General features: G+C 39.5%; 3 protein-coding genes across 3 annotated transcripts; 2 read left to right on the forward strand and 1 right to left on the reverse strand.

The window, feature by feature from the left end:
• Positions 1-1,313: 1,313 nt before the first annotated feature.
• parp1 (poly (ADP-ribose) polymerase 1) lies at positions 1,314-12,448 on the forward strand. Its single transcript, XM_031727598.2, has 23 exons — positions 1,314-1,595; positions 2,734-2,896; positions 3,450-3,565; positions 3,679-3,893; positions 5,692-5,782; positions 5,885-6,001; positions 6,153-6,329; positions 6,798-6,960; positions 7,083-7,223; positions 7,316-7,555; positions 7,659-7,724; positions 7,805-7,937; positions 8,067-8,262; positions 8,349-8,477; positions 9,151-9,234; positions 9,444-9,566; positions 9,676-9,804; positions 9,948-10,046; positions 10,187-10,339; positions 10,479-10,606; positions 10,705-10,766; positions 11,035-11,149; positions 11,742-12,448. Exons 1-23 carry the CDS (start codon positions 1,473-1,475, stop codon positions 11,821-11,823), a joined length of 3,045 nt encoding a protein of 1,014 aa, XP_031583458.1. The 5' UTR covers positions 1,314-1,472; the 3' UTR covers positions 11,824-12,448.
• On the reverse strand, positions 3,949-4,934 carry LOC120433117 (adenosine receptor A2a-like). The gene has a single exon (XM_039598703.1). The coding sequence runs from the start codon at positions 4,867-4,869 to the stop codon at positions 3,949-3,951; it is 921 nt and encodes a 306-aa protein (XP_039454637.1). The 5' UTR covers positions 4,870-4,934.
• Positions 12,449-13,175: 727 nt separating the features above from the next.
• lin9 (lin-9 DREAM MuvB core complex component) lies at positions 13,176-22,733 on the forward strand. The gene is made up of 15 exons (XM_031727600.2): positions 13,176-13,358; positions 14,260-14,292; positions 14,571-14,662; positions 15,813-15,926; positions 16,806-16,936; positions 17,199-17,324; positions 17,433-17,590; positions 18,597-18,730; positions 18,871-18,999; positions 19,357-19,458; positions 19,549-19,629; positions 19,727-19,852; positions 20,007-20,192; positions 20,448-20,545; positions 21,760-22,733. Exons 1-15 carry the CDS (start codon positions 13,328-13,330, stop codon positions 21,863-21,865), a joined length of 1,647 nt encoding a protein of 548 aa, XP_031583460.1. The 5' UTR covers positions 13,176-13,327; the 3' UTR covers positions 21,866-22,733.
• Positions 22,734-22,744: the final 11 nt, after the last annotated feature.

A 22,744-nucleotide genomic window follows, 5' to 3' on the forward strand; every position in this document is an offset into this window, starting at 1 on the left:
AATTTTTTAACTCTGTATTATTAATTATTAATGACACGATACTCTTATTAAACTCTTTTTTTGAAGGTGTATTCTTCTTGGAGGTGTGTCTTCCTTTCTTGAGAGTCACGACGATTGCTCTTGACTCCATTAGTTCTGTCTGCAGCCAGCGCGGGTCTTCTGCAGCCGGCTCACTGATGCTCTATTTTGAAAGATGGTTCACCCGGAAGGTTTACAGAAAGCTCGAAAAGAATAAACATAATCTCTACAGAAGTTAGCTCATCTACAGTAGTGTCTAATACTCCTTTCCTAGACATAAACAAAGGTTTCCTGACAAACACTGTAGACTGTAATCACATACTGGTTTATTTTCCATTAAATTTTTCAATTAAAGTTCTGTAATATCATCTCTCTGAATGCTGTTTCACTGTTGTCACAGGACAGAAATATATTTATTTTCCTACTTTTGTCTAAAATTAATCAAATATAAATATATGGTCTATAAAAAGCCTTTATAAAAGCCTTAAGCATAACAGTAATATAATCATATAATAATAATATAATCATAATAATCATATAATAAACATAATAATACTATATATTAATCATAATAATATTAATAGTCACAGTGTTTTTCATGTATCTGTTGGATTTTGTATAGTACTGAAGAGAATTTATGTGTTTCTTAAGTCAAGATGCAAATCTAAGCAGAGCTGTAAAGGTTTTGTTGTTGTTGTTGTTTTGTTGTTGCTGTTGTCTTTATTTTTACACAATTCAGTTGCATATTTTAGTAATTTAATGTTTAAGGTATGTGTTAATGGATTTTGTGTAATTTTGATAAAGTTTTGAATTATTTTCCTTTAGATCTTAATTCAATTCTGGTCTTTAGTGTAGGTAGGTACTTTATTAATGCCAAAAGGGACATTACTGTAGGATAAAGGATTTAAAAAATGCATGGAAACAATGAAAACATCATTGTACCACAGTACACAGGTGCGGTACCACAGGTCCGGAGTGAAGGCCTTAATGTGACACAGGGCAAACATTTTGTATGCATACACAGTGATAAAAAAAGAAATGATATAGCCTCTTTATTACGGATATTGTCTGCAGCACATGTAGCACACTATGCATCACAGGCTCTACTCCAGAGGCTAAACTCCAAATTTCCATGTCTTTAAATCCTTAAAATCTCACTTTAAGACATATGGATATTCAGCATACATGTCACCTTCACTCGCTCATATCTCACTCAGGAAGAATGAGATTGAGATTGCGAGTTTAGAGCTGTAGTTTTCCCAGATGAGAGAGCCGCTGGTGCGGTGGGAAACACAGACAGAGTGAGAACTCTCCACGTGACTCTTCTCTCTGCAGGCACGCGGGCTTCTCTACGCCAGTGCGTTGATTGTTGCGGTTCCTCGTCACCCGAAGAAAGTTGTTCGGCTCGTGGTGAATTTAGTAGTTCTGTTTTAGTATTAAGAAATAAATCAACTATGGCAGACTCACAAGAGGACAAGCTGTACAGGGTGGAATACGCCAAAAGTGGCCGCGCGTCGTGCAAAAAATGCAAAGAAAACATAGCTAAAGACTCGCTGAGGATGGCTATCATGGTGCAGGTAAGGTGGCGACGTGTGGAGGCAAAGCTGCTCCGTTAACCGGCTTGCTATCTGGGTGCTGCTATCTGCGTAAAGCATGCGGGCTGTTGTACGGGTGTAGTGGATGGGTAGGAGCAGACTGGAGAGTAGGAAAATATAGCTTATGGTGTGGTTTGAGTTGCGCCGAATCAGGCCCTCGTTAGCATTTAAATGGCTGACATTGTCTGTGCACTCCTGTCCATCACAAAGAGCCGCGGAGCCTTTTTGTCTCTGTCTGGCTATTATGCATCTTGCAGTTCATGAGCTAATTTAATTTATGCTTGAAGGCTGCAGATATTCAGAGTTTGTCTATCCCAGAAGACAAATAATAGGAAAAAAATCACAGCACACAGAAGCAGAAATACCACTGCGTGGAAACTGCTGCTGCCCCACAGAGAGGTAATCACTTAAAGAGTCGGAGAGCTGCTTATGTGGCTGCCTGTTTACTCATGGTTGATGGAACAGCTCCAGATTCTCAGGTCACTCAACTTTTCTCTCTAAAGACCTGTCACATTCAGTCTGTGTAATTCATACAAATCAGCAGAGTGTAAAGTACTTTTTGAGCACTTAATGCACCTTTTTTTTAAAGAATGTAAGGGTCACACAGGGCTCTATTCTTGAGCCACTTTAGTTTACACCTTGTTTAAAGTATGCCTTAGTAAAAGAAATTTTTTTTTTTTTGAATCTTTGTATATGAACCTTAAAAAAATGTGCTATGTCCTAAATATACAATATTTATTCAATTTTCATAGCTATACATGCTTTCTTTTTTGTTACCTGCCCAGGGACTATCATTGCTAGAAAACAGCATGTTTACATCTTATTTTTTTTTATACTGATGTCCATAAAAAATGTCTCAAAGCCATGGGCTGTTTGTCAAAATTTTGCACAACCTGGATTTAACTTAAGCGTTAGTTCCAAAGTACCTTTGTGTCATGCAATAAATGGATTGAGTGCCCTACACATAACATGGCATTGGTAAAGAAAAGAGATGATTAAATAAGTCTGGCAGGAAAATATTACCCTTCTGAGGCATCATATAACCATCGAGCTGGAAGAAGCAATTAGAGACGCTTTACACTGTAGAATAAAACATCTGTGTTTGTTTTTTGTTCTCCAGTCTCCCATGTTTGATGGGAAGGTCCCCCACTGGCACCACTTCTCCTGCTTCTGGCAGCGAGCATCAGCTCAGTCCACCGCTGATATCGCTGGGTTTTCTGATCTCCGCTGGGATGACCAACAGAAGGTGAAAAAGGCCATTGAAAGCGGTGGCGCCGCAGGAGGTCAGTACTTAAGTTTTATTAGGCTGTGACCCCTCGTGGAAATGGTTGGTCGACTTAATTAATGTTATCTTAAGCTTCCTTTAGTTATTATAGGCAATCGAAGGAGTAACAGTGTTACTAAGCAGCAGTTAAACATTGCCTCATCAAAGAATCAATCAGTGCAGCAGCAAAGAAAAATCATAAAGTAATTTCATTCTTTAGTGTAAATGCCCTTATCCTGAGAGGATAACATATTTACCTGCTCAGTCACAAGAATTTATAGCAGTTGACTTTGGAAAGAAAATCAAACCCTGTATTATATATTTTAAATGGTTTCCTGATGACTAGACTATAGGTGAAGCTTTGGTAGGCTTATTTAGAGCTGAACACTGAGTCTGTCAGTCATTTGAATGAAAACAACTGACAGCCATTTCAATTGTAGTTGGTCTGACATAACTCAGATTTAACCTATACATATATCTATACATCTGTAGACTCATCATGATATATGTTTTATTACATATAACTGAACCAGCTATAAAAAGATATAAATGTTCAATTTTTGATCTTGTAGGGAAAGGTGACCAGAAGGGTGGTGCTAAAGGCGAGAAGACGCTGAATGACTTTGCTGTGGAATACGCCAAGTCAAACCGCAGCACATGCAAAGGCTGTGAGCAGAAAATAGAAAAGGTTTGGGACCGCTTTTATTGTCTGAAAACTGTTGTTTAAATGTAATTATTTAATTATCTGGTGGGTTAACTTTGTCATTTTCCCATAAATATTTGATCCATTTGAACCACCAGGATCAGATTCGTGTGTCCAAGAAAACTGTGGACCCCGAGAAGCCACAGCTGGGTCTTATTGACCGCTGGTACCACACAGCGTGTTTCGTGAGCCGCAGGGAGGAGCTGGTTTTCAAGCCCGAGTACAGCGCCGCTCAGCTGAAGGGATTCAATGCACTGCGGGCAGAGGACAAAGAAGAGCTCAAGAAGAGGCTCCCTGCTGTCAAATCTGAGGGGTGAGCCAAAATGATTTATTCGGTTTGAAGCCTGGGATTAAAGTTATGATCAGGTCTAGCGTTGATCCCCACTGTTGGTCTCATTTAAAGCCTCTCTGTCCACCACTGTCCTGCAGCACATAAAAATAGCTTTAAATGTGTCCCTGAAAGCCGTCATGGTGTAGGCATAAAGGAAAGGGTTGACAGCAGAGTTTGCGTGTGACAGGATGATGGCTGTGAGCAGAAGCTCAAGAGGTACATAGCAGCGTGGACAGAGAAGCAGGAAGCAGTTGATTATGTGAAGTGGGATCCAGCAGACCGTAAAGAGGAAAAGAACCAGAAAGAGAGAAGTAGCCGTCTTCATCTCTCGTCGCATGCTGGCCGCGGTCCTGATTTGTCCGTCACCTCTGCCGCTTTGCTCAGATGTGATGCGCCGCACTTGCCGCTTAACCGTGACAAAGATTTGGGCGTAGATGAGGAACATGATCACCAGAGGAGTGAGCACACAAGCGAAGAAATTGAAGTAGACCATGTAGGTCATGTCCACCACAAGGACAAAGAAACAGTAGCCCGTGTCAGGCGGCGTCTTGTGCCAGCCCATCAGAGGCACAAGTCCGATGAGAAACGCCAGAATCCATGTGGCGAGGATCACCAGCACAGCGTTGCGAGGCGTCATCAGGACCTGGTATCGGAACGGCATGAAGATGGCGATGTAGCGCTCCACAGCCACTGCCAGCAGGCTGAAGATGGAGCTCTGGGTGAACATGATTAAAACGCTGAGCATAAGAAGACACAGGTAGAGATTGTGGCGCGGCAAGCCAATGTCGGTCAGGATGGCACAGGGAATGGCGATTGCGCCCACGCATATGTCAGCAACTGCGAGCGAGACCAGGAAGTAGTTGGTGACGGTGCGCAATTTGCGGTTGAGGCCTACAGCGACACAGACCAGTAGATTTCCTGTAGTGGAGAAAAAGGCGATGACGAGCTCAGCCGCCATGTACGCCACGTTGGGGGAAATCACCAAGTCGTCAGGTGGAGGCGACGCTGAAGAGGAGGCATTAGAAGCAGATGAAAAGTTCTGGAAAGCTTTTAGAAAAGGGGACAAGAGATGGGAGGAGTTGCTCGTTGTTTTTTGGAAAGTGTAGAGTTGGATCAATGCTGTGGTGGCCTCCATGTTTGTCCTAAAAAGAGAAATAAGGTGCAAAACAAACTTGGAGTGGTAATAAAATGCATTAAAGAAGGAAAATTACTCACCCGTCTGCAGCAGCTTGGATCTGTTTATGATGAATTTAGCAGAGAATCTAAAAGCTTCTTCAGTATTATTCTGACACTGGCCTTCTTCACTCAGAAAAAAAGCAAACAGACTTCTGCTGAAACACATTACCACATTGATTTATATGCACCCCCACCCCCATCCTCCTCCTCCCCATAGATTCAGCTGTTGTCTGATGAGTGAGATTTGTCTGAGACTTGGATGGTCATTAACTGAAACACGTGTGCATGTCTGGTCTCCCAGGATGCTAAAAGCATTTTCCTCGTCAGAGCAGAATGACACTGACACCACTGACACCTGGGGCTGTGCAGACATGTACCAACTCGCGTTTGTGTGTGTCCATTAACTGATTAGGCCCAATTGGATCTGCTTAATGACTGAAGGTGTCAGAATCAGGCTTGTTGTTCCTCATCTTGACTGCTATCCTGTGTTCCTCTGAGGCTCATTTAGGAAGCTAATTTGGATGTTTTTTCACCTTCCTTTTGTCCTTGTTGAACTAACTGGAAAAAAAAAAGTTTTAAAGAAATGTTATGTTTGTCCTCACAGGAAGCGGAAAACTGATGATGTTGATGGAGCGTCAAAGAAACAGAAGACAGAAGAAGACGACAAGAAGAAAAAGCTAGAAGAACAGTTAAAGGTACTTTTTAATATTACTTCTCACGTGTTAGAGTAAACTTTGATCATTTCTGATGTCACATTAATTTGTTTGTGTGTGTCTCTTGGCTGCGCTTCTCTGCAGAATCAAAGCCAGCTTATTTGGGGAATTAAGGACAAGCTGCGAAAATATTGTTCAGCCAATGATATGAAGGAACTGCTGATTGCAAATGGCCAGGAAGTTCCCTCTGGAGAGACCAATGTAAGAGAAGCTTGTTTTATTTTGTGTCTAATGTACCATATTGGAAAGGAGATGATTCTATATTTACTGCTCATGAATACAGTTAAAGCTAAAATTTTCTGAGGAGTGCTGCTGTTCTTCTGTTTGATGACGACTGTTTTTGGACTTGCAGCTGGTTGACAGCCTGGCCGATGGTATGGCCTTTGGTGCTCTCGAGGCCTGTAAGGAGTGCCAGGGCCAGCTGGTGTTTAAGGGTGACGCCTATTACTGCACAGGAAACATTTCTGCCTGGACAAAGTGTGTGTTCAAAACCACAACACCCCTACGCAAAGACTGGGTCATTCCCAAGGTTGGTTACCTCATCTCACTCTAACTATATGTAGATGTCTTTTCCACAGTTGCAGAACAAGTTTGTCTTTTTTACCTTTTAACAACTAGTCCACATTCCTGTTAGCACTGCACAGCACAAGCTGTAGTAATTGCTATGGCTGGATAGCTACCCTGGACAAAATCTGTGGGCTGCATGTGTCAGTCTGTATTATATTTCTTGCAGTGGCCCCTCCCCTAGTCACTGAGTCATCCTACGTTTCTATGGTGGTACTGTCTTAGCTTTTTGACACCAACAACAGTCTTTCCTGGTGGAATGTGTGAAACCTAGAATAAGTACTGGCACCATTGGGAAAATGAAAAGTAAATAAATGAGATGGCCTTAGCCGATGAGCAGGACTGAGGAAGAAAAATTAAACTGCTATATAAAAGTAATTTGTAGTTACTTGTTTGCTTTGTGTCTCTGAAATATCCTCTCTTTCCATTTCAGGAATTCCACGAAGTTTCTTTTCTGAAAAAATTCAAATTCAAGCGGCAGGACAGGGTTTACCCCAAAGAGGCTCCCGCAAAAACCCTGACAGCGGCCAAATCAGAACCACTACCGAGTGCATCCAGCGCTCCGACCGAGACCCTGCCACAGGGAGCACCTTCAGGTGAGAAAAACTTAAGACTGTGTTAAAGCATTAAAAATCTTCCTTCCTTTTGGTATCACGGACAAAATGCAATGAAAAAAGTATTAACAATTCAATGTTTTATTCTGTGTTTTGTCCCTTAGACAAGCCTCTTACTGGCATGAAGCTGCTGACTGTGGGCAAGCTGACTAAGAACAAGGATGATCTGAAAACTGCTGTGGAAGAGCTTGGTGGAAAGATTACCGGCACAGTCAACAAGGCCTCTTTGTGTATAAGCACCAAGAGTGAGTAACGATTTATTAAAGAGAGAATTATCACAAGTACTCTCAGTAAGAAAAGGAATGATATAACATCAAACTTTGCCATGTATTGACAGAGGAGGTGGAGAAGATGAGTAAGAAGATGGAGGAAGTAAGGGACGCTGGCGTGCGTGTGGTCTCTGAGGATTTCCTCACTGACATCAAGTCATCGGGCAAAGCCCTCCAGGAGCTGGTCTCCCTGCACGCCATCTCCCCCTGGGGGGCAGAGGTTAAAGTCGAAGCTCAGGCTCCATCTGTGGCCTCCAAGTCTGGAACACAGGCTACTAAGAGCACAGGGAGGGTGAAAGAGGAGGAAGGTAAAGGGCACTTAATGTGGAAACTGAATGAATGCATTAGAACAATTGCGGGGGTATACAATGTGACATTTAGTGCATACATTAAGCAGTTGTGCCATTACAGGTGGTAGCAAATCCAAGAAGATGAAACTCACAGTTAAAGGTGGAGCTGCTGTGGATCCAGACTCAGGTAGTCATTAGTACCATGGACTGAAAATCCTTCATTTCTCATTTTTTTCCCCCACAATTTTAATTATTATTTTTTCCCAGGGCTGGAGAACAGTGCCCATGTCTTGGAGCAGAATGGGAAGATGTACAGTGCTACACTTGGTCTTGTGGATATTATCAGAGGAACTAACTCTTACTATAAACTGCAGCTGCTTGAGGATGATGTACAGAAACGGTAATCGGACCTCTTTGTGTTGGCTGCAGTTAGGTTTTGCCTATTGTTTACTATTTCCCCCCATTCATGAAAATGTTATCTATCCAGAGACTAACTCATGTATCTCTTCCCTCTGTGACATATGTGTAGGTACTGGGTGTTCAGGTCATGGGGCAGAGTGGGTACCACTATCGGAGGAAACAAGTTGGACAAATTCCATGACAAGAACTCTGCTCTGGATAATTTCCTGGGTGTGTACAAGGAGAAGACTGGCAATGACTGGGGCTCGTCCAACTTCACCAAATATCCCAATAAGTTCTACCCGCTGGAGATTGACTACGGACAGGTACACACACACAGTAATAAGTCGACATCTCGTCTGACATGTTGTGGATTTTTATTTTCTTAGTGACCCCTTGTGTTTCTGTGCAGGATGAGGAGGCAGTGAAGAGGCTGACAGCCACGGCTGGCACCAAGTCAAAGCTGGCCAAACCTGTCCAGGAGCTAATCAAGATGATCTTTGATGTAGAGAGCATGAAGAAGGCCATGGTCGAGTTTGAGGTAAGATTTGCCTACCACACACTGAAATCAGGATCTTCCAGTTCTTTTGGTTATTTTTACCATTTTGCCCGATGTGGTATTTACTTCACATTTTCGCAAGTTCATTCATTCAAGTCAGATGGATAAAACATTTGCAGTATACAGTAATATTTTGACTTAGAAGTACAAATTTAAGAAGTATATTAAAAAAAACAAAAAAATCCCGTCTGATGCTGTGGATTAACGTCTGGATAAATAAAAATGTGTTTTAGTTTTTGACTTTTTAGGCTGTTGTCACAGACATAAAAATAATTTACTGATGTTTAAGAAATTAAACAATTTAAGGAGAATACTCGTCTTCATTCACAAAGAGAACATTTTAAGTGCTTTTTATTTTAGCAGCAGATTAGATAACTCTTCTAATGCAATTAGTTAATTTATAATGATGTTAAGTGCTCTGTGAGCATTACTACTTATTATTATTACCCCTCAGCTGTAAAAGGCTGACCCTGCTCGGGGGCGGGGGGCAGCTGGCATAGAAACACAAGGTTGTGAATGTGATAATTCGAGAACAAGGCAACATAGGATTTTGAAACTGATACCATACGGACCTACTAGAATACTGAGGGGTAGCACTGGCATCCACCAGTATTTTTGCACTTGACAGGCTCATTTATTCTTCTTCTGTCTACAGATTGACCTCCAGAAGATGCCACTCGGTAAGCTGAGCAAGAGGCAAATCCAGAGTGCCTATGCTCTCCTCACTGAAGTACAGCAGGTCAGTCAACAGCTCCTCTGAGAGTTGCATGAGTATTTATGTTGGATTCCTCTTTATATAACTCTGTAATGCTTTGAAATCCATTTTAATACTATCGTTTGGCATGAATTTTGGACATAACAACTAGTCCTTGTGTACCAGTGGTTGGATGAGATCTGTGCAGCTCCTGATCATGCAACATTTACATTTTTAACTTACTTTTGTTAAAGGCTGTGTCAGAGTGTGTGTCTGAGGCGCAGATACTGGATCTCTCCAATCGCTTTTATACTCTAATACCTCATGACTTTGGCATGAAGAAGCCTCCATTGCTCAACAACCTGGACTACATTCAAGTAAGGACTCATAAACTGCCCAATCTAGAGTTTTACCTTTCTTTGTCATGTCGCCGCTAAGCCTAATGCAGAGTTTAAAAAGGCTGATCTTTAATGCATCACTGTTTAGGCTAAAGTTCAGATGTTGGACAACCTGTTGGATATTGAAGTGGCTTACAGCTTACTGAGAGGAGGAGCCCAGGACAATGAGAAAGACCCCATCGACATAAACTATGAGAACCTCAAGACAAAGATTGAGGTAAGGAGTACGGCTCTTTAGAAAGTAAAGTTTTCTTCTTAATCATCAACGGTGTGCAAGGTTTCATTTTTGCCCTGATGATCGATTTAAGTTTTGACATTTAAAAACCAAAAAATGCATGTAACACATCTGTTGTTTTACAGGTTGTTGACAAGACCACAAGTGAAGCTGAGATCATCTTGCAATACGTTAAGAACACCCACGCTGCTACACACAACACGTACACACTGGAAGTACAAGAGGCAAGTCTTTTTTTCTTTTTCTTTTTTAATTTATTGATTGATTAACTTGGTAAAAACGGGTTTAAGCAGGAAAACCGCTTCATTTTAATGGTTAGATTTAGAAACTTAGTTTGTTTTCTGATTGTGTTTCTGTATTTTAGATATTTAAAATTGTCAGAGAGGGAGAGCACCAGCGATATCGTCCATTCGAGGAGCTTCACAATCGCCAGCTATTGTGGCACGGCTCTCGCACCACCAACTACGCTGGTATTCTGTCTCAGGGTCTCCGCATCGCCCCTCCAGAGGCCCCAGTGGTGGGTGTTGTTTTGAAGCCAGGTTGATGATAAGATGTGAAGAATTAAAAACCTCTCCTTTAATAAATACTCCAACTTTACCCATAGTTTCTAGTGTTTAGTCCTGCATAACATTACAGTCCTGCTTAATTTTCTCCAGACTGGTTACATGTTTGGCAAAGGTGTGTACTTTGCTGACATGGTGTCCAAGAGTGCAAACTACTGCCACACCTCCCAGTCAGATCCTGTAGGCCTCATTCTGCTCGGCGAGGTTGCTCTAGGAAACATGTAAGTGACGGTCTGAATGCAAAAAAATATATATTTCATCCTTTGAAATGTTGGCCTGACTGTGTAAATAAATGCAACCTCCTTTTTAATTAATGCAGGCATGAACTGAAGAAGGCTTCTCATATTACAAAATTACCTAAGGGCAAGCACAGTGTTAAAGGTGAGAAACATAATGGGTTGCAACATTTTAATTAGTATTATTTTTCTTAGTGTTTGGTTCACATGGCAAACATTGTGCTTAAAGCTTTATATTTCTGTTTAGTCTGTGTCTCTAACTGTAATTTAGATCCACGCTTCTCAGCGTAGTTCTTAACAACGCGATGAAATTCATCCCACCAGGAAATATTTACCTTTGTGTCTGTCAGTTTTTAAAACTGCGTGTGTGTGCGTGCATATAATAATATTCACTTTTGGTTTTTTTATTCCAGGTTTGGGTAGAACTGCTCCCGATCCAAATGCCACTGTCACTTTAAATGGAGTGCAAGTGCCTCTGGGAAAAGGAGTCCACACTAATATCGATGACACAAGTCTGCTGTACAACGAGTATCCTCTAATATTAGTTTGTTTGGTTATATGTGTAATTTTTTTTTTACTTGCTTGTCTGTACATAACCTGTGCAGTTAAAAGGTGAGTCAAATTTGTTAAATTTCTATCTTACAGTCAGCGGCCATTTCATTAGGTGTATCTGTTCATTTGTCATTAATACAAAATCTAATGATCCGGTCGCATGGCAGCAACTCGGTGCATTTACACGTCAAAGATCAAAGAGAGGTTTACAATAGGGAAGGTAAGTTAAGTCACTTTCAACATGCAGTACAAGTAAGGTATAATTAATAAAAGGCCAGTGAGTTCACCCATGGAAACATAGTTTTATAGCTTTCTATCTTTTAATAGCTGAATATTGTCTAACCTACTTTTCATTGTGTAGCTCACCCAGCTGTCATGCATAAATCGACTCATTTACACTGCTTATAGCAGTGAAGACATGAAGGTGAGACAGTTGAAGGGTTGTGTTTATGTTCTAACAGCAGTCACCACAAAATAAATTGTCAGGGTATTTGTGTTTTCAGCTTAATTTGTAACTTTATTTTTTGATCATCTGTGCCACCTGTTTTCTTTAACCGTGCTCCCTCAGGTACATCGTGTATGATGTAGCACAGGTAAATCTGAAGTATCTTCTGAAGATCAAGTTTAACTACCAGACATCCCTCTGGTGAGAGGGGCTGCGTACGAACCTTCTTCATAGAGAAAGGAAAAAAAACCACTGTTGCCTCCAAAATGCTTGGGCTTCATTCTGTGCAACCGAAGATGTTTAAAAAAAGGAGTGATACTAAACCGTCCTTCATGGTGGATCCTTGGAAATCTCTTGTCACTTTATTGTGTTTTCGCCAGGTTTATTAAGTGGCAGACTTCCTTTGTAATACATTAGGTACCTAAATACTGGCTTCTTCACATTGCATACATCAGTACATGGAGAGGTCTGGCGATAACTTCAGAAAGTGTTGGTAATCTGTCACTGGAGAAGGATCTTATTTTCCTGTAGTTCATAAGGTATAGTCCTGCAAGTTTAGGAGTGTTCAAGAGCCAGTCTGCAAACGTACACAAACCAATAGTTTGCTGTGAATCCACATTAAAGTGAAGACTAAGATACTGTAAGCATTTTGACATGTATATACTTGTTTTGTTCGCATCTCTAGCTGTCTTCCTCACTAAAAAGTAAAAAAATGTGATGCAAGGCGCTCTGTAAAAGATTAAAACAGCCATACTAAGTGTTTACGTTTTTTTTAATGTCTTTTCCTTGCTTCTCTCAAACCCAAATAAAACGTTAGACATGAAGAATTACATGTTTTTCCTCATTCCTGAAGTGTGTCTTTCAGTTTGTTGAAGAAGGCAGAAATCAAGGTCAGTTGCTAAGGAGCACTTCTGGGAATGGTCTAACCTTGATGAAAAAGCAGGCTTTGGCTTGATTTTGGCAGGACATTTAAGCATTAGAAACTGTTTTGCCTCATTTCCCATTGGCACTGAAGGGTAACAAAATGAAGAGTTAATATGCAAAAAACCCAACAGGATTTTCTGTATTTAATGGTACCAATTTATGAGCATACTAAAGTGGAAAAATTGGAAGAAGAAACTTACACATTCTGTGAGATTAGAAACTCATTTGCACAAATGAGGTTTTTTTGTAGTTTTTCATCTTTTTTTTCCCCCTCACATCTAAGAAAAAAATTTCAAATGTATTTGGTTATTTATTCATTAATAGATAAATGCAGTATCCTATGCTGTCTTTTATGTTGTGTATAGTATACACAAAATCCTTCTAGGTATAACTGCTGGTAAAAATAAATACATTTACTCAAGAGAGAACATTTCATTTCAAACACAACACTTTCCCAACAATGACTAAAACGTAAAGGAGAAATGAACGATAAAAATGACTGATGTGGCGTCTGAAACAATGACTGGCTGCTATGCTCCCATTCCGAGTCAAGTTTTTCATACGAAACGGTTTCCCAAGCATTTAACTTCACATTTAACATGTAAAAGTTAGATGTGTAGAAAGTGAATGTATATGTTTAGATAAACAAACGACTGGAAGCAGTTCTTAAGCTACCGTTTAAGCAAATTACGGGATTTTTATTTCTCAAATCGCCCTCCAGATAGAGTCCCGACCCAGAATGCATTTTGACAAGGTCTTTGAAAAAGCGGCGCGGCTAATTCAAGATGGCGGAGATGGACCAGCTGTTAGACGAGAGTGAGTAACAACACAAATTCAAGGAGTTTTGCATTGTAAACAATCAGCAGTCCCGCAGTGATAAAATACATAACTGGCCAAAACCCGATATCGCTGACCATGTAATGGCTATCATAGGTCTGCGCGGACTTCATAAGCTCATTTTAGACGCAAACAGACACCGGGTCTGTCCAAGTCAGCTAACGCTTGTTAGCGCTAGAGGCTAACCATGGCTAATGTTGGAGTTGAACAAGTTACTTTAGCACAACTGGGTGAACAAATAACGTTAGCTTAGCCCCGAGCTAACGTCTGCTAACCTTAGATCGCGAACAGCAGGAACAAAAAGGCTGCCGCTACGCCACTAGCTGCTAACAAGCTATCTGTTTTGCTGGACTTATTTTTTATTTTACTGATTTATTTTAGTTTTCCATGACACTTTCCTCATTTTCAGCGTTCCTTTACCCTGGTTATAGTTAAGCTTCATGTATCATTATTGATCTTGTGTAGGGAAACTTGCCAGTTCATTTGTCTGTTTACACCTGAAACGGTCGCTGGGAACGTACCTAATGTAAATAACGTTATTTTACAGCTCATAGCTTGTCTGGCTCGTGTGTCGATACAAATTGCCCACAGCTGATGTTACACCCGTGTCTGACAGCTCCAGTTAGGGGTAAAGGCCTAACCGAGTGCGCTAGCTTTATTTTTAATTCCTGTTCACCTGCCTGGCTGCTGTCAGTGTTTAAAGCACCATCTTACTGGTTCTGTGACAGCTAAAATGAGCGTATCGTAACTTAAAAAGGAGAACACTAGCAAATAATATTTATCAAAGTTGCATGCGTTTTAGATTTAGTCTATGTGGTATTGCTTTTTTATGCTTTTTAATGCTCTACAGTAATGTAGCCTAAATTGTCCTCTTCCTCAGGTTCCTCAGCAGAGGCACTCGTCAGTCTTAAAGGTATGGATTCCCTTGTATTTATGCTTTTTACTGTTTACAAATATACTGGGTGTTTCTGTAACGTTGACTCGAATTCCTCACTATATAGATTAGACCTGTGTCAGATCACGTTGGTCAGAGTTCTGTAATAGTTTCTAATTGCAAGCTTACAGGGCATAATGGTCCTGTTATTGTTTGCATGTGATTTTGTCTGTTGGCAAAGGTTTGTTAAGATATAATTACTGATTTAGAAACTGTTTTTGGTGTTCTTGTATACAAATATGTTGGTATTCTCACAGAGGGCAGTTTGTCCAACACTCTGAATGAGAAAAACAGCTTCCCACGAGCTCACAACACCAGGGGACGGCATTCCTCTGTCACAATGGACACGGTAAGAGAATGCAATGAAAGCAATGAAAACTTCGAAAACACAGATAATCTATTACACATGATGCTTTAATTACTAATATGAAAAATAAGGTATAGTGGTTAACATAGTCACCTTACTGCGTAATTATGCTTCAGTGGGAAATTTGTGCCATAGCTATGTCATAACAGCAAATCCCTCTGAAACCCTATGAAGAAACCCTAAGGCATGACATGACGCACACCTCCACTGAAATGGAACTAAATGTGGCGTTAGTGTAAGCCGCAGCTATTGTGATTGGCCTGTTCAGTATCGCTGATTCCTCCTGATGCATTTCCGGTTACGTTTTTGGAACGTTTTGGAATTTATCAGTGAAAGAATACCAATCATGTCAAAGCTGCACCAGATAAAATACTATCCACTGTGGTGACCCCTTGGGAAATAAGGGAGTAGTTCAGTGTATATTTTCTTTCCTTTTAGCAACCAAGAAGTTAATTGTTACAATGCAGTATTGTAATACGGTGTTTGAAATGAAAAGAAAATCACAATTTCTTTTTGTAAAATGAAAAGAAAGAATGTCACTTCATCCTATGTGAGAGAGCAATGGCCAAAAATGCTAGTGTATTTGGAGCAGATATTAATTTTCTAAAAAGTGCCACGTCGAATTACAGCTCAATAGAACCAAAAGAAAGCTTAAAGGAGTGGATATTTAAATAGGGTCTGTTTCATAGATGGCAGTAAGCATTGTGAATCATAAACAAATTAAGTGGTTCTTGCTCACTATGGATATATCATCAGTGTTTATGCATGGTTACCGCCCTTTGCTTATTTTACCAGCATAGTTAAGTCTTTTGGCGTTTTGTTTTCCAGCTCAGGAGTTGAATTTTTTGCCTCTTTAAGTTTGTTATTGTCAGTGTAATGGAAGGAAGGACTGGAAGGAAAATACATTTCATCTCATTTTGCATAAATGGGGGTCTTTACGTTTACTTAGATATTGTTTTAGAACCTGCGTATTATACATGAGAGTTCCCAGAATAACATTTGTTTTAGCCAGGCTATTTATAACACAACATCCCAGAATTTCTACTGCTAACAGACACCTAATATGGAGAATGCAATAATGTTACTTATAGATTGTTGGTAATATTTTGAATTTACATTTTTTTTCTTGCAGCCTACACGGAGCTCGAAGCGGAGCCGTTTGTTTCGAGATGAAGATGAGCCACCGCAGCAGCGTCTTCCGTCCAGATCTCCACGGAGGAGCCAGAGAGTCACCACCACACCACAGGTAATGATTGCACTCTTCCTTATGATCGTGTATATTGCAGTTAATACATTGTCCTGGTAATGCTATGTGACGAGACATATAATACGTGGGTGTTTAAAAGCTTCTGTAGCATAAAAGTTCAACTTTATTAGAGAATTGTTTTGGTCCAAAAAATTATGTGTTTATACCTGAGCTGTTTTTGGTATGGGGGTCAACCTTCAAAAAGTTGAACATCGACCTTTGCTGCAGAATTACATGTAGTATTTACTGAAAGATTTATTAGTGTAGCCTATTATAGGAACTCAAGAGAGAATCAAGAGCATTGGTTTAGGTGCAGGTTGCCCCTGTAATTGCATTCTCACTGGGAAATGGAAATTATTTAGCTTATATAGGTAATAATAATTAATAATAATACAATTTATTTGTATAGCGCTATTTTTTTAAAAGCATTACAAAGTGCTTCCCAAAACATTGAGTAATGCAATGTCAAAATTAAAATAAGATACAATGTGAGTCAAAATTATAGCTAATAACTTAAATTTAACATAAAAATCAATCAATAGGTGAAAGAATAAGATGAAGTTAAACTTAAGATATCCATATATGTATTTACATAAACATACGCATATGTATGCACACAAATATATATAAAATCGAAACTACAATTTTATTTTTTATTTTTTTTTTAAAGGCTCCTTGCGCGCTAATGTGAGTTTTAAAGGTTATTCTTTCTGACCAAGTTGGCGTGCCTGAGATTGAATAAGTAGTACAAAATCATATCTCTACAGCATAACAGAAAAGGATTTGTCTAGTGTAACCTTTTCCAAGGGAGTTCTTTAAACTGCCTACCATATTGTTGTTTATGAAATGACTGTTATTTTAATGGTTTTCTTCACACAGAAATTTTCTAACATCGTGACACCAGATAAGAAGGCTTCCCAGAAAATAGGGCTGAGATTAAGAAACCTGCTGAAACTACCCAAAGCTCACAAATGGTGCATCTATGAATGGTTTTATTCCAATATTGACAGGTAAAGTATGATTTTTATTTACTTATTTTTCTACCTTTTTTTGAAGAAAATAATGATCGATGAGTACACATAAATAAATGAGAGAAAAAATAAGTTACCCACACATAACTGGTCTGAATTGAGCTCATCATGTTAGTCAAAAGCAAACTTAAGCTGACACACATTTAAAAAAAAAAAGAAGTTATTATTCTAAAAAGCCTAGTAACATGCATGTGTTAAAATTGTTAATCATAACACTGTTACTGTTGCTTCTTTCTTCCAGGCCTCTTTTCGAGGGTGACAATGAGTTCTGCCTGTGTCTTAAGGAGACTTTCCCCAACCTGAAAACAAGAAAGCTAACCAGAGTTGAGTGGGGTACAATAAGAAGGTTGATGGGGAAACCTCGACGGTACGCTGTAATTTTTACTTAAGTGTTTGGAACAGTTTCCTTATGGACTTGATGTGTCAGGACAAAAAGAACTGGCATTACATTGCTGTGTTCTTTTGTCCCTTCAAGGTGTTCGTCTGCATTCTTTGCTGAAGAGCGAACAGCACTGAGGCAGAAACGGCAGAAAATGCGGCTTCTGCAGCAAAGAAAACTGACTGACTTGTCAAACTGCAAAGATCTTCCTGATGAAATCCCTCTGCCTCTCATCATAGGAACCAAAGTCACTGGTAAGATGACTGAAGTGAGCACATGATTTTCAAATGAGCTGCAGTGTCGCATTTTACATTTTTTCTGCTTTGCACTTTCAAAAGATATATTTACGGAATTGAACTTAAGAGGGAGAGAAAAAAAGTTATTTTATCTGTCCCCTGATCTATCAGTAATTTTGGGGGAGAACTTAAGGATGGCCTAATTAGATGAATTTTACTGCGATACCTCACAAAACACAGTCTTGGTCATGATTCAAGAATTAATATGCTAATTATGGCACAAATGAACACAGATGCGTCAAAGGTCATGTTGAATGATATTTTGTATCCAAAAAGTCAGTGATTAGCTCGACTGTGATCAGATGACGTTTCATAGAAACAAAATGTGTGTCCATATTTCACACCTGGTCAGATGCTAATTTGAGGTGCCCACCTTGTGGTGATTGTACAGATCTTTCGTAGTATAGCAACACATATTTGAAGGATTGTCTACACTCTATTGCTTTATCAGTTGACTTTATTGGCAAGCATAAACAAGGAATTGCTAAATTCCTTCAAAGTTGAAGGACTGCAGTCTTTCCTGACAAATACTGTTTTAATAGGGATATAAACAACACACAAGACATTTAGGTCTCATGTCAAATATAAAGACATTTTTCAGCCGTCGAAAAGAGGGCTCACACACAGTTTGATTTTTTTTTCCCACGGTTACCTAGAGTTGAGAAAGTTGGACAATAAGAGCACAAGACAGTGAACGAATCAATACTTTTGAAATGTGGTGCTGGAGATGAATTTGATCAAAACTATGGACAATTAAAGGACCAAGGAATCAAGCCAACAACATCTTTGGAAGGACAAATAGCAAAGCGTCTACTTGGCTATTTCAGACACCACATGAATCTGTACTCGTAACAAGTCAGATCCTTTTAATGGTGTGGTGTAGGCTGTATCAGACTCCATATGTGAATTATTTATTATTTGTTTATTTAGGTTTAAATCAAGTGCATTTATCTTTGTTCTACAGCTCGTCTCCGAGGACTCCATGATGGGTTGTTCACAGGGCAGATTGATGCAGTAGACACCAGTGCTGCCACCTATCGTGTCACCTTTGACCGCACTGGCCTGGGAACTCACACTGTGCCTGATTATGAAGTCCTGGTAAACACTAACTTACTCTCATAAAAGCTTCACTCTCAGTGTGATTTTGCCACTCATGAGAAGAAGAAATGCCAATAGCTGTATCTTAGGAATTTCACATGTCACATTATTAACCATTTTATTGTAATTTTCTTTTCCAGAGCAATGAACCTAACGAGACCATGCCCATTTCAGCCTTTGCCCAGAAGCATCGGTCAGCACGCTATATGCAAAGCCTCATGACTCCGCCTAGAGGGCCCTATCCTTCCGCTACCACTCCTGTCCATATGGTATTCTGAAACTACATTTAATGCCATTTGTGCATTTGCTAACACATATGGCCATATTCAAGTTTTATTTTTTCTTTGTTTTTGTTTTGTTTTGTTTTGTTTCAAATAGCTGCTTTGTTTGGCCTACTATACACTATAGGTTTCATACATTAACACTAATCTGTGGGTAGACTGAACAATTCCAAGGTGGGCTAGTGGCACAGTCGCTAAATTCCTCCTTAGAAGCTGATTCCTCTGTAAAAAAGCCAGTGAAACCTTTGCCAGACACCTTTTTCACAGCTGTGTATCTGTTTGCTCATCTAAAAACAGATTTCTCTTGAAGATTGTTGACTTAACTGGCTTTTTTTTAAACAACAGGACAATGACCCTCTTATCACCCAGTCACCATGGAGGAACAAACTGCCCGGTGCTGAAGGAGATACACTGGGAGGATTTCCTGTTAAATTCCTGGTCCAAGTGGTAAGGAATTCCTGTCAAATTGAGAACTAAAAAGGTGACATCCTAAAATGTAGTTCTAATGCTTTGTCTTGTTTTTCTGTCCATTATTAGACAAGGCTGTCCAAAATCCTCATGATCAAGAAAGAGCACATCAAGCACTTGAAAGAAATGAATACAGAAGCTGAGAAGCTGGTAAAGTCATTATAGTTAAGTTACTTTAAAACATGTTAAATACTTCTGAAATACCCACATCAAGCTTACCTCAGCTATGTTTGTGTTTTGTGTTCAGAAGTCGTACTCGATGCCTATTGATCTGGACTTCCAGAAGCGATATGCTACCACCGTGCTTGAGCTGGAGCAGCTAAATAAAGATCTGAACAAGGTTCTTCATGAAGTTCAGCAGTACTGCTGTGAAGTAAGTGAAAAGGCACACTTACACTTAAACTTGAAATATTTTATTGCAGTATCTGATAATTCTAGCATGTTTTTTTTTCTTGTTAGTCAGGAACGAGTAAGGAAACAAATGAGTAAGAGAGGCTTGTGTTAAACATCAGTGTACATCTTTCCAGCTCGCTCCTGATCAGGGCATGGTTCCAGCAGACCATCCCACAGAGCTGCGGAGGCGTAGCGAAGAAGAGGCCCAGCAGATGGTGCAAATGCGCATCAACTCCATGAAGGACGGGCAGCAGAGTGTGGCAAATCCCAGCCTCACACACCTCATCTCCCGTCTCACTGCTCTGCTCCTACAGATCAAGGTAGAAGATGTATTTTTATGACAAGTGTGTCAGGATGATAGGAGAGGATGTCACCCTGTGTGTGCAAAAAAGCAATTTGTTTGAAATTTAATGCAGAAATTTAGAGCACAGCAGCAGTAATTTGTTAATAAATGTTGAACTTCAAGTATATAATACCATATATGTTTTATCAATTAATCAGTAAATATAATATAATGCATCCATGACTTATGATTTGATTACCTGTTAATCATTCATTCTCCTGGCATGTCTCAGTGTTTGGCAGATGGCGGGGATCTGAATTCATTTGAGTTTAAATCTCTAACAGACTCTCTCAATGACATCAAGGCATCGATTGATCCCTCCAACCTCAGGTAAAGGACCAAATACTGTTTCCATCCATTTCTAACAAAAGAGCAACAGTGACTTTTTTTTAAGACAAAACTGAATATTTTTCTCCTTTATTATCTGTGACTCTTAAAACTCCCAAAGTAGTGTAACTGTTAAAACAGTATGATCTCATATTTCATAACTTTTCCTAAAATAGGATTATTCATAATGCAGGTATGTGGTATAAAAATAAATGACTTTCTGATTAGTTTTACTGGAGTCATTTTGATTCCCACTGAAGTCTATGTAAACTGCTGCATGTTGCTGAGCAACACACATCATTTACACACTTTGATATGAATGATAATGTAACATGAGCCAGAGCTAGCTGCATGTGATTGACAGATAACTATCTAGGGCATTTGGTTAGATAAAAATATTTACAGCAGAGCTGAACAGGGTGGGATGTTGAGTGTATGGCAGGACATGTAGCGAACCGGGCAGGTTGCTGGCTGTGTCGAGCAGCATGGGAACCGTAGCTGAACTGATCGCAGAGTCTAGAGTGTGGAGAACTATTCGGAGAAAATGCAGAGTAAAAGTCAGAGTAAGAGAGCAGAACATAAGAGGGCTGCAGTTACTTTACAATAATTAATTTACTAAAAATGTTTTATTTTGTTTTAGCTAGCTGCGAGGTATGTTTAAAATGTAGGCAGTGACCTGTCAATTCCACAGCGAGGCTATTCTTTTCATACACACTTTATTTTAACTAATACAACATGTATTCGGAAATTCCTTTTTATGTTTTCCACAATAATTTAATGTGTTATGGTGTTGTTTGTTGTATCATTTTCTTATTAGTGGATGCTAAAATATATTTTTCCTTTCTAAGATATATGATGAAATAACAAATTACAATTATCTGCAATCTGTTTAGTGGTTTATACATTTGCAGAACAAGCAAAAGATCTTGTTTTTGCTCCTAGTAGGAGAAAGTTCTTTGCAGGTTGCATCAGGGAGGCCTTCTGGCTTACCTGTTGTGATGCCCTCTTGTGAATAAGGGAGCAGCTGCAAGTAGCTTCTTCATTTGCAAAAGTACTAAAACACCTAAAATTTAATCTTTGCTGCTTTTACTCAGAAAAATAAGATAAGCAAATTACCTTCTCCACTTCTTTGCTATTGTTGCTGATGTTGCAGGACCACCTGGTTGTTCTGTTGTTAACTGTTCATCATAACTTTGGTTATTTTTCTGTGTTTCCAGTTGCTTCCAGAATAATGTTGAGATCCATGTGGCACACATCCAGAGTGGCCTTAGTCAGCTGGGCAATTTGCATGCATTCGCTGCCAACAACACCAATGCAGTCTGAGTACCTGCATCATCCCGCCCACACACAGGTGCATGTACACACACGGAAGTATATCCATATTTGTCTTGTGAAATGGTGCTTTCACCTGGACTGTTAAAAGACTACAAAGAAGGCTCATGTCAATGCTGTGGATCTTCAATTTGAGTTCTTCCCAGATTTCCTCAAGTTTTGATTGGAATGGAGAGAAGAATGAATATTTTACCCACAGGCTTTTGTTGTATCAAAATGTGCACCCAACTGAACACGAACCCGAAAGAGTCTTAAAGCTTTTTGCCACGCTCCACATTTCCAAAATATTAAAACTGTTATTTATTTGGTTTCACGTGCCAAACATAAGGTTTTAACAGTTTTTATTGTCCGTATTTATTTATTTTTGAGTAGGTGTGTATGGTTATGCAACAATATTTTGCTATTCCCGACGTTTCCCTCTGTGAGTTGTGTGTTCTGTTGTTCCTTTAATGATAAGTACAGGGGAAGGCGAAGGGATGTTTTATAATAAAAAACATGTTATTGTAGATAATTGTAAAATATCTGATTATTAGGAATATTGTCAGCCTTTCCGCTGTGTATTCTGAAATGGCTTTTGTAATTTTATGCGCACTGAAAAGAGTTTTTTTTTTTTTTGGTATTTTTTTATAAAGGAGAACTCTGGGGTTTTGATCTTAAGTGTTTCCATATTTGACATCGGCTGTTGCTGCAACACCCCCCCACACTAAGTCTGCATCACTGACCTTTAAACCCTGTCAAAAGTTCTTTCCTAGAGATTCTCCTTTTTTTTCATTTTTTGTAAAGTTGTATATGAGAGTGCCCCCGGGCAGTTGTATATAATGTTTTTGTCTTTTTATATTAAACATAATATTGAAAAGCAGGTTTTGGCTT

This window comes from Oreochromis aureus, linkage group 15 (genome assembly GCF_013358895.1).
Source record: "Oreochromis aureus strain Israel breed Guangdong linkage group 15, ZZ_aureus, whole genome shotgun sequence".
Taxonomy (NCBI): Eukaryota; Metazoa; Chordata; class Actinopteri; order Cichliformes; family Cichlidae; genus Oreochromis; species Oreochromis aureus.

What these genes read in the sequence shown, in the direction of transcription:
- parp1 (XM_031727598.2), top strand. Translation starts at nt 1,473, where the DNA reads ATGGCAGACTCACAAGAGGACAAGCTGTACAGGGTGGAATACGCCAAA. An exon ending in ACAACCTGGACTACATTCAA is followed by an intron (nt 9,567 to 9,675) that starts GTAAGGACTCAT and finishes ATCACTGTTTAG; the next exon opens with GCTAAAGTTCAGATGTTGGA. An exon ending in ACAAGTCTGCTGTACAACGA is followed by an intron (nt 11,150 to 11,741) that starts GTATCCTCTAAT and finishes GTGCTCCCTCAG; the next exon opens with GTACATCGTGTATGATGTAG.
- LOC120433117 (XM_039598703.1), bottom strand. Translation starts at nt 4,869, where the DNA reads ATGGCGGCTGAGCTCGTCATCGCCTTTTTCTCCACTACAGGAAATCTA.
- lin9 (XM_031727600.2), top strand. Translation starts at nt 13,328, where the DNA reads ATGGCGGAGATGGACCAGCTGTTAGACGAGA. An exon ending in TTTTATTCCAATATTGACAG is followed by an intron (nt 16,937 to 17,198) that starts GTAAAGTATGAT and finishes TCTTTCTTCCAG; the next exon opens with GCCTCTTTTCGAGGGTGACA. An exon ending in TTAAATTCCTGGTCCAAGTG is followed by an intron (nt 19,459 to 19,548) that starts GTAAGGAATTCC and finishes GTCCATTATTAG; the next exon opens with ACAAGGCTGTCCAAAATCCT.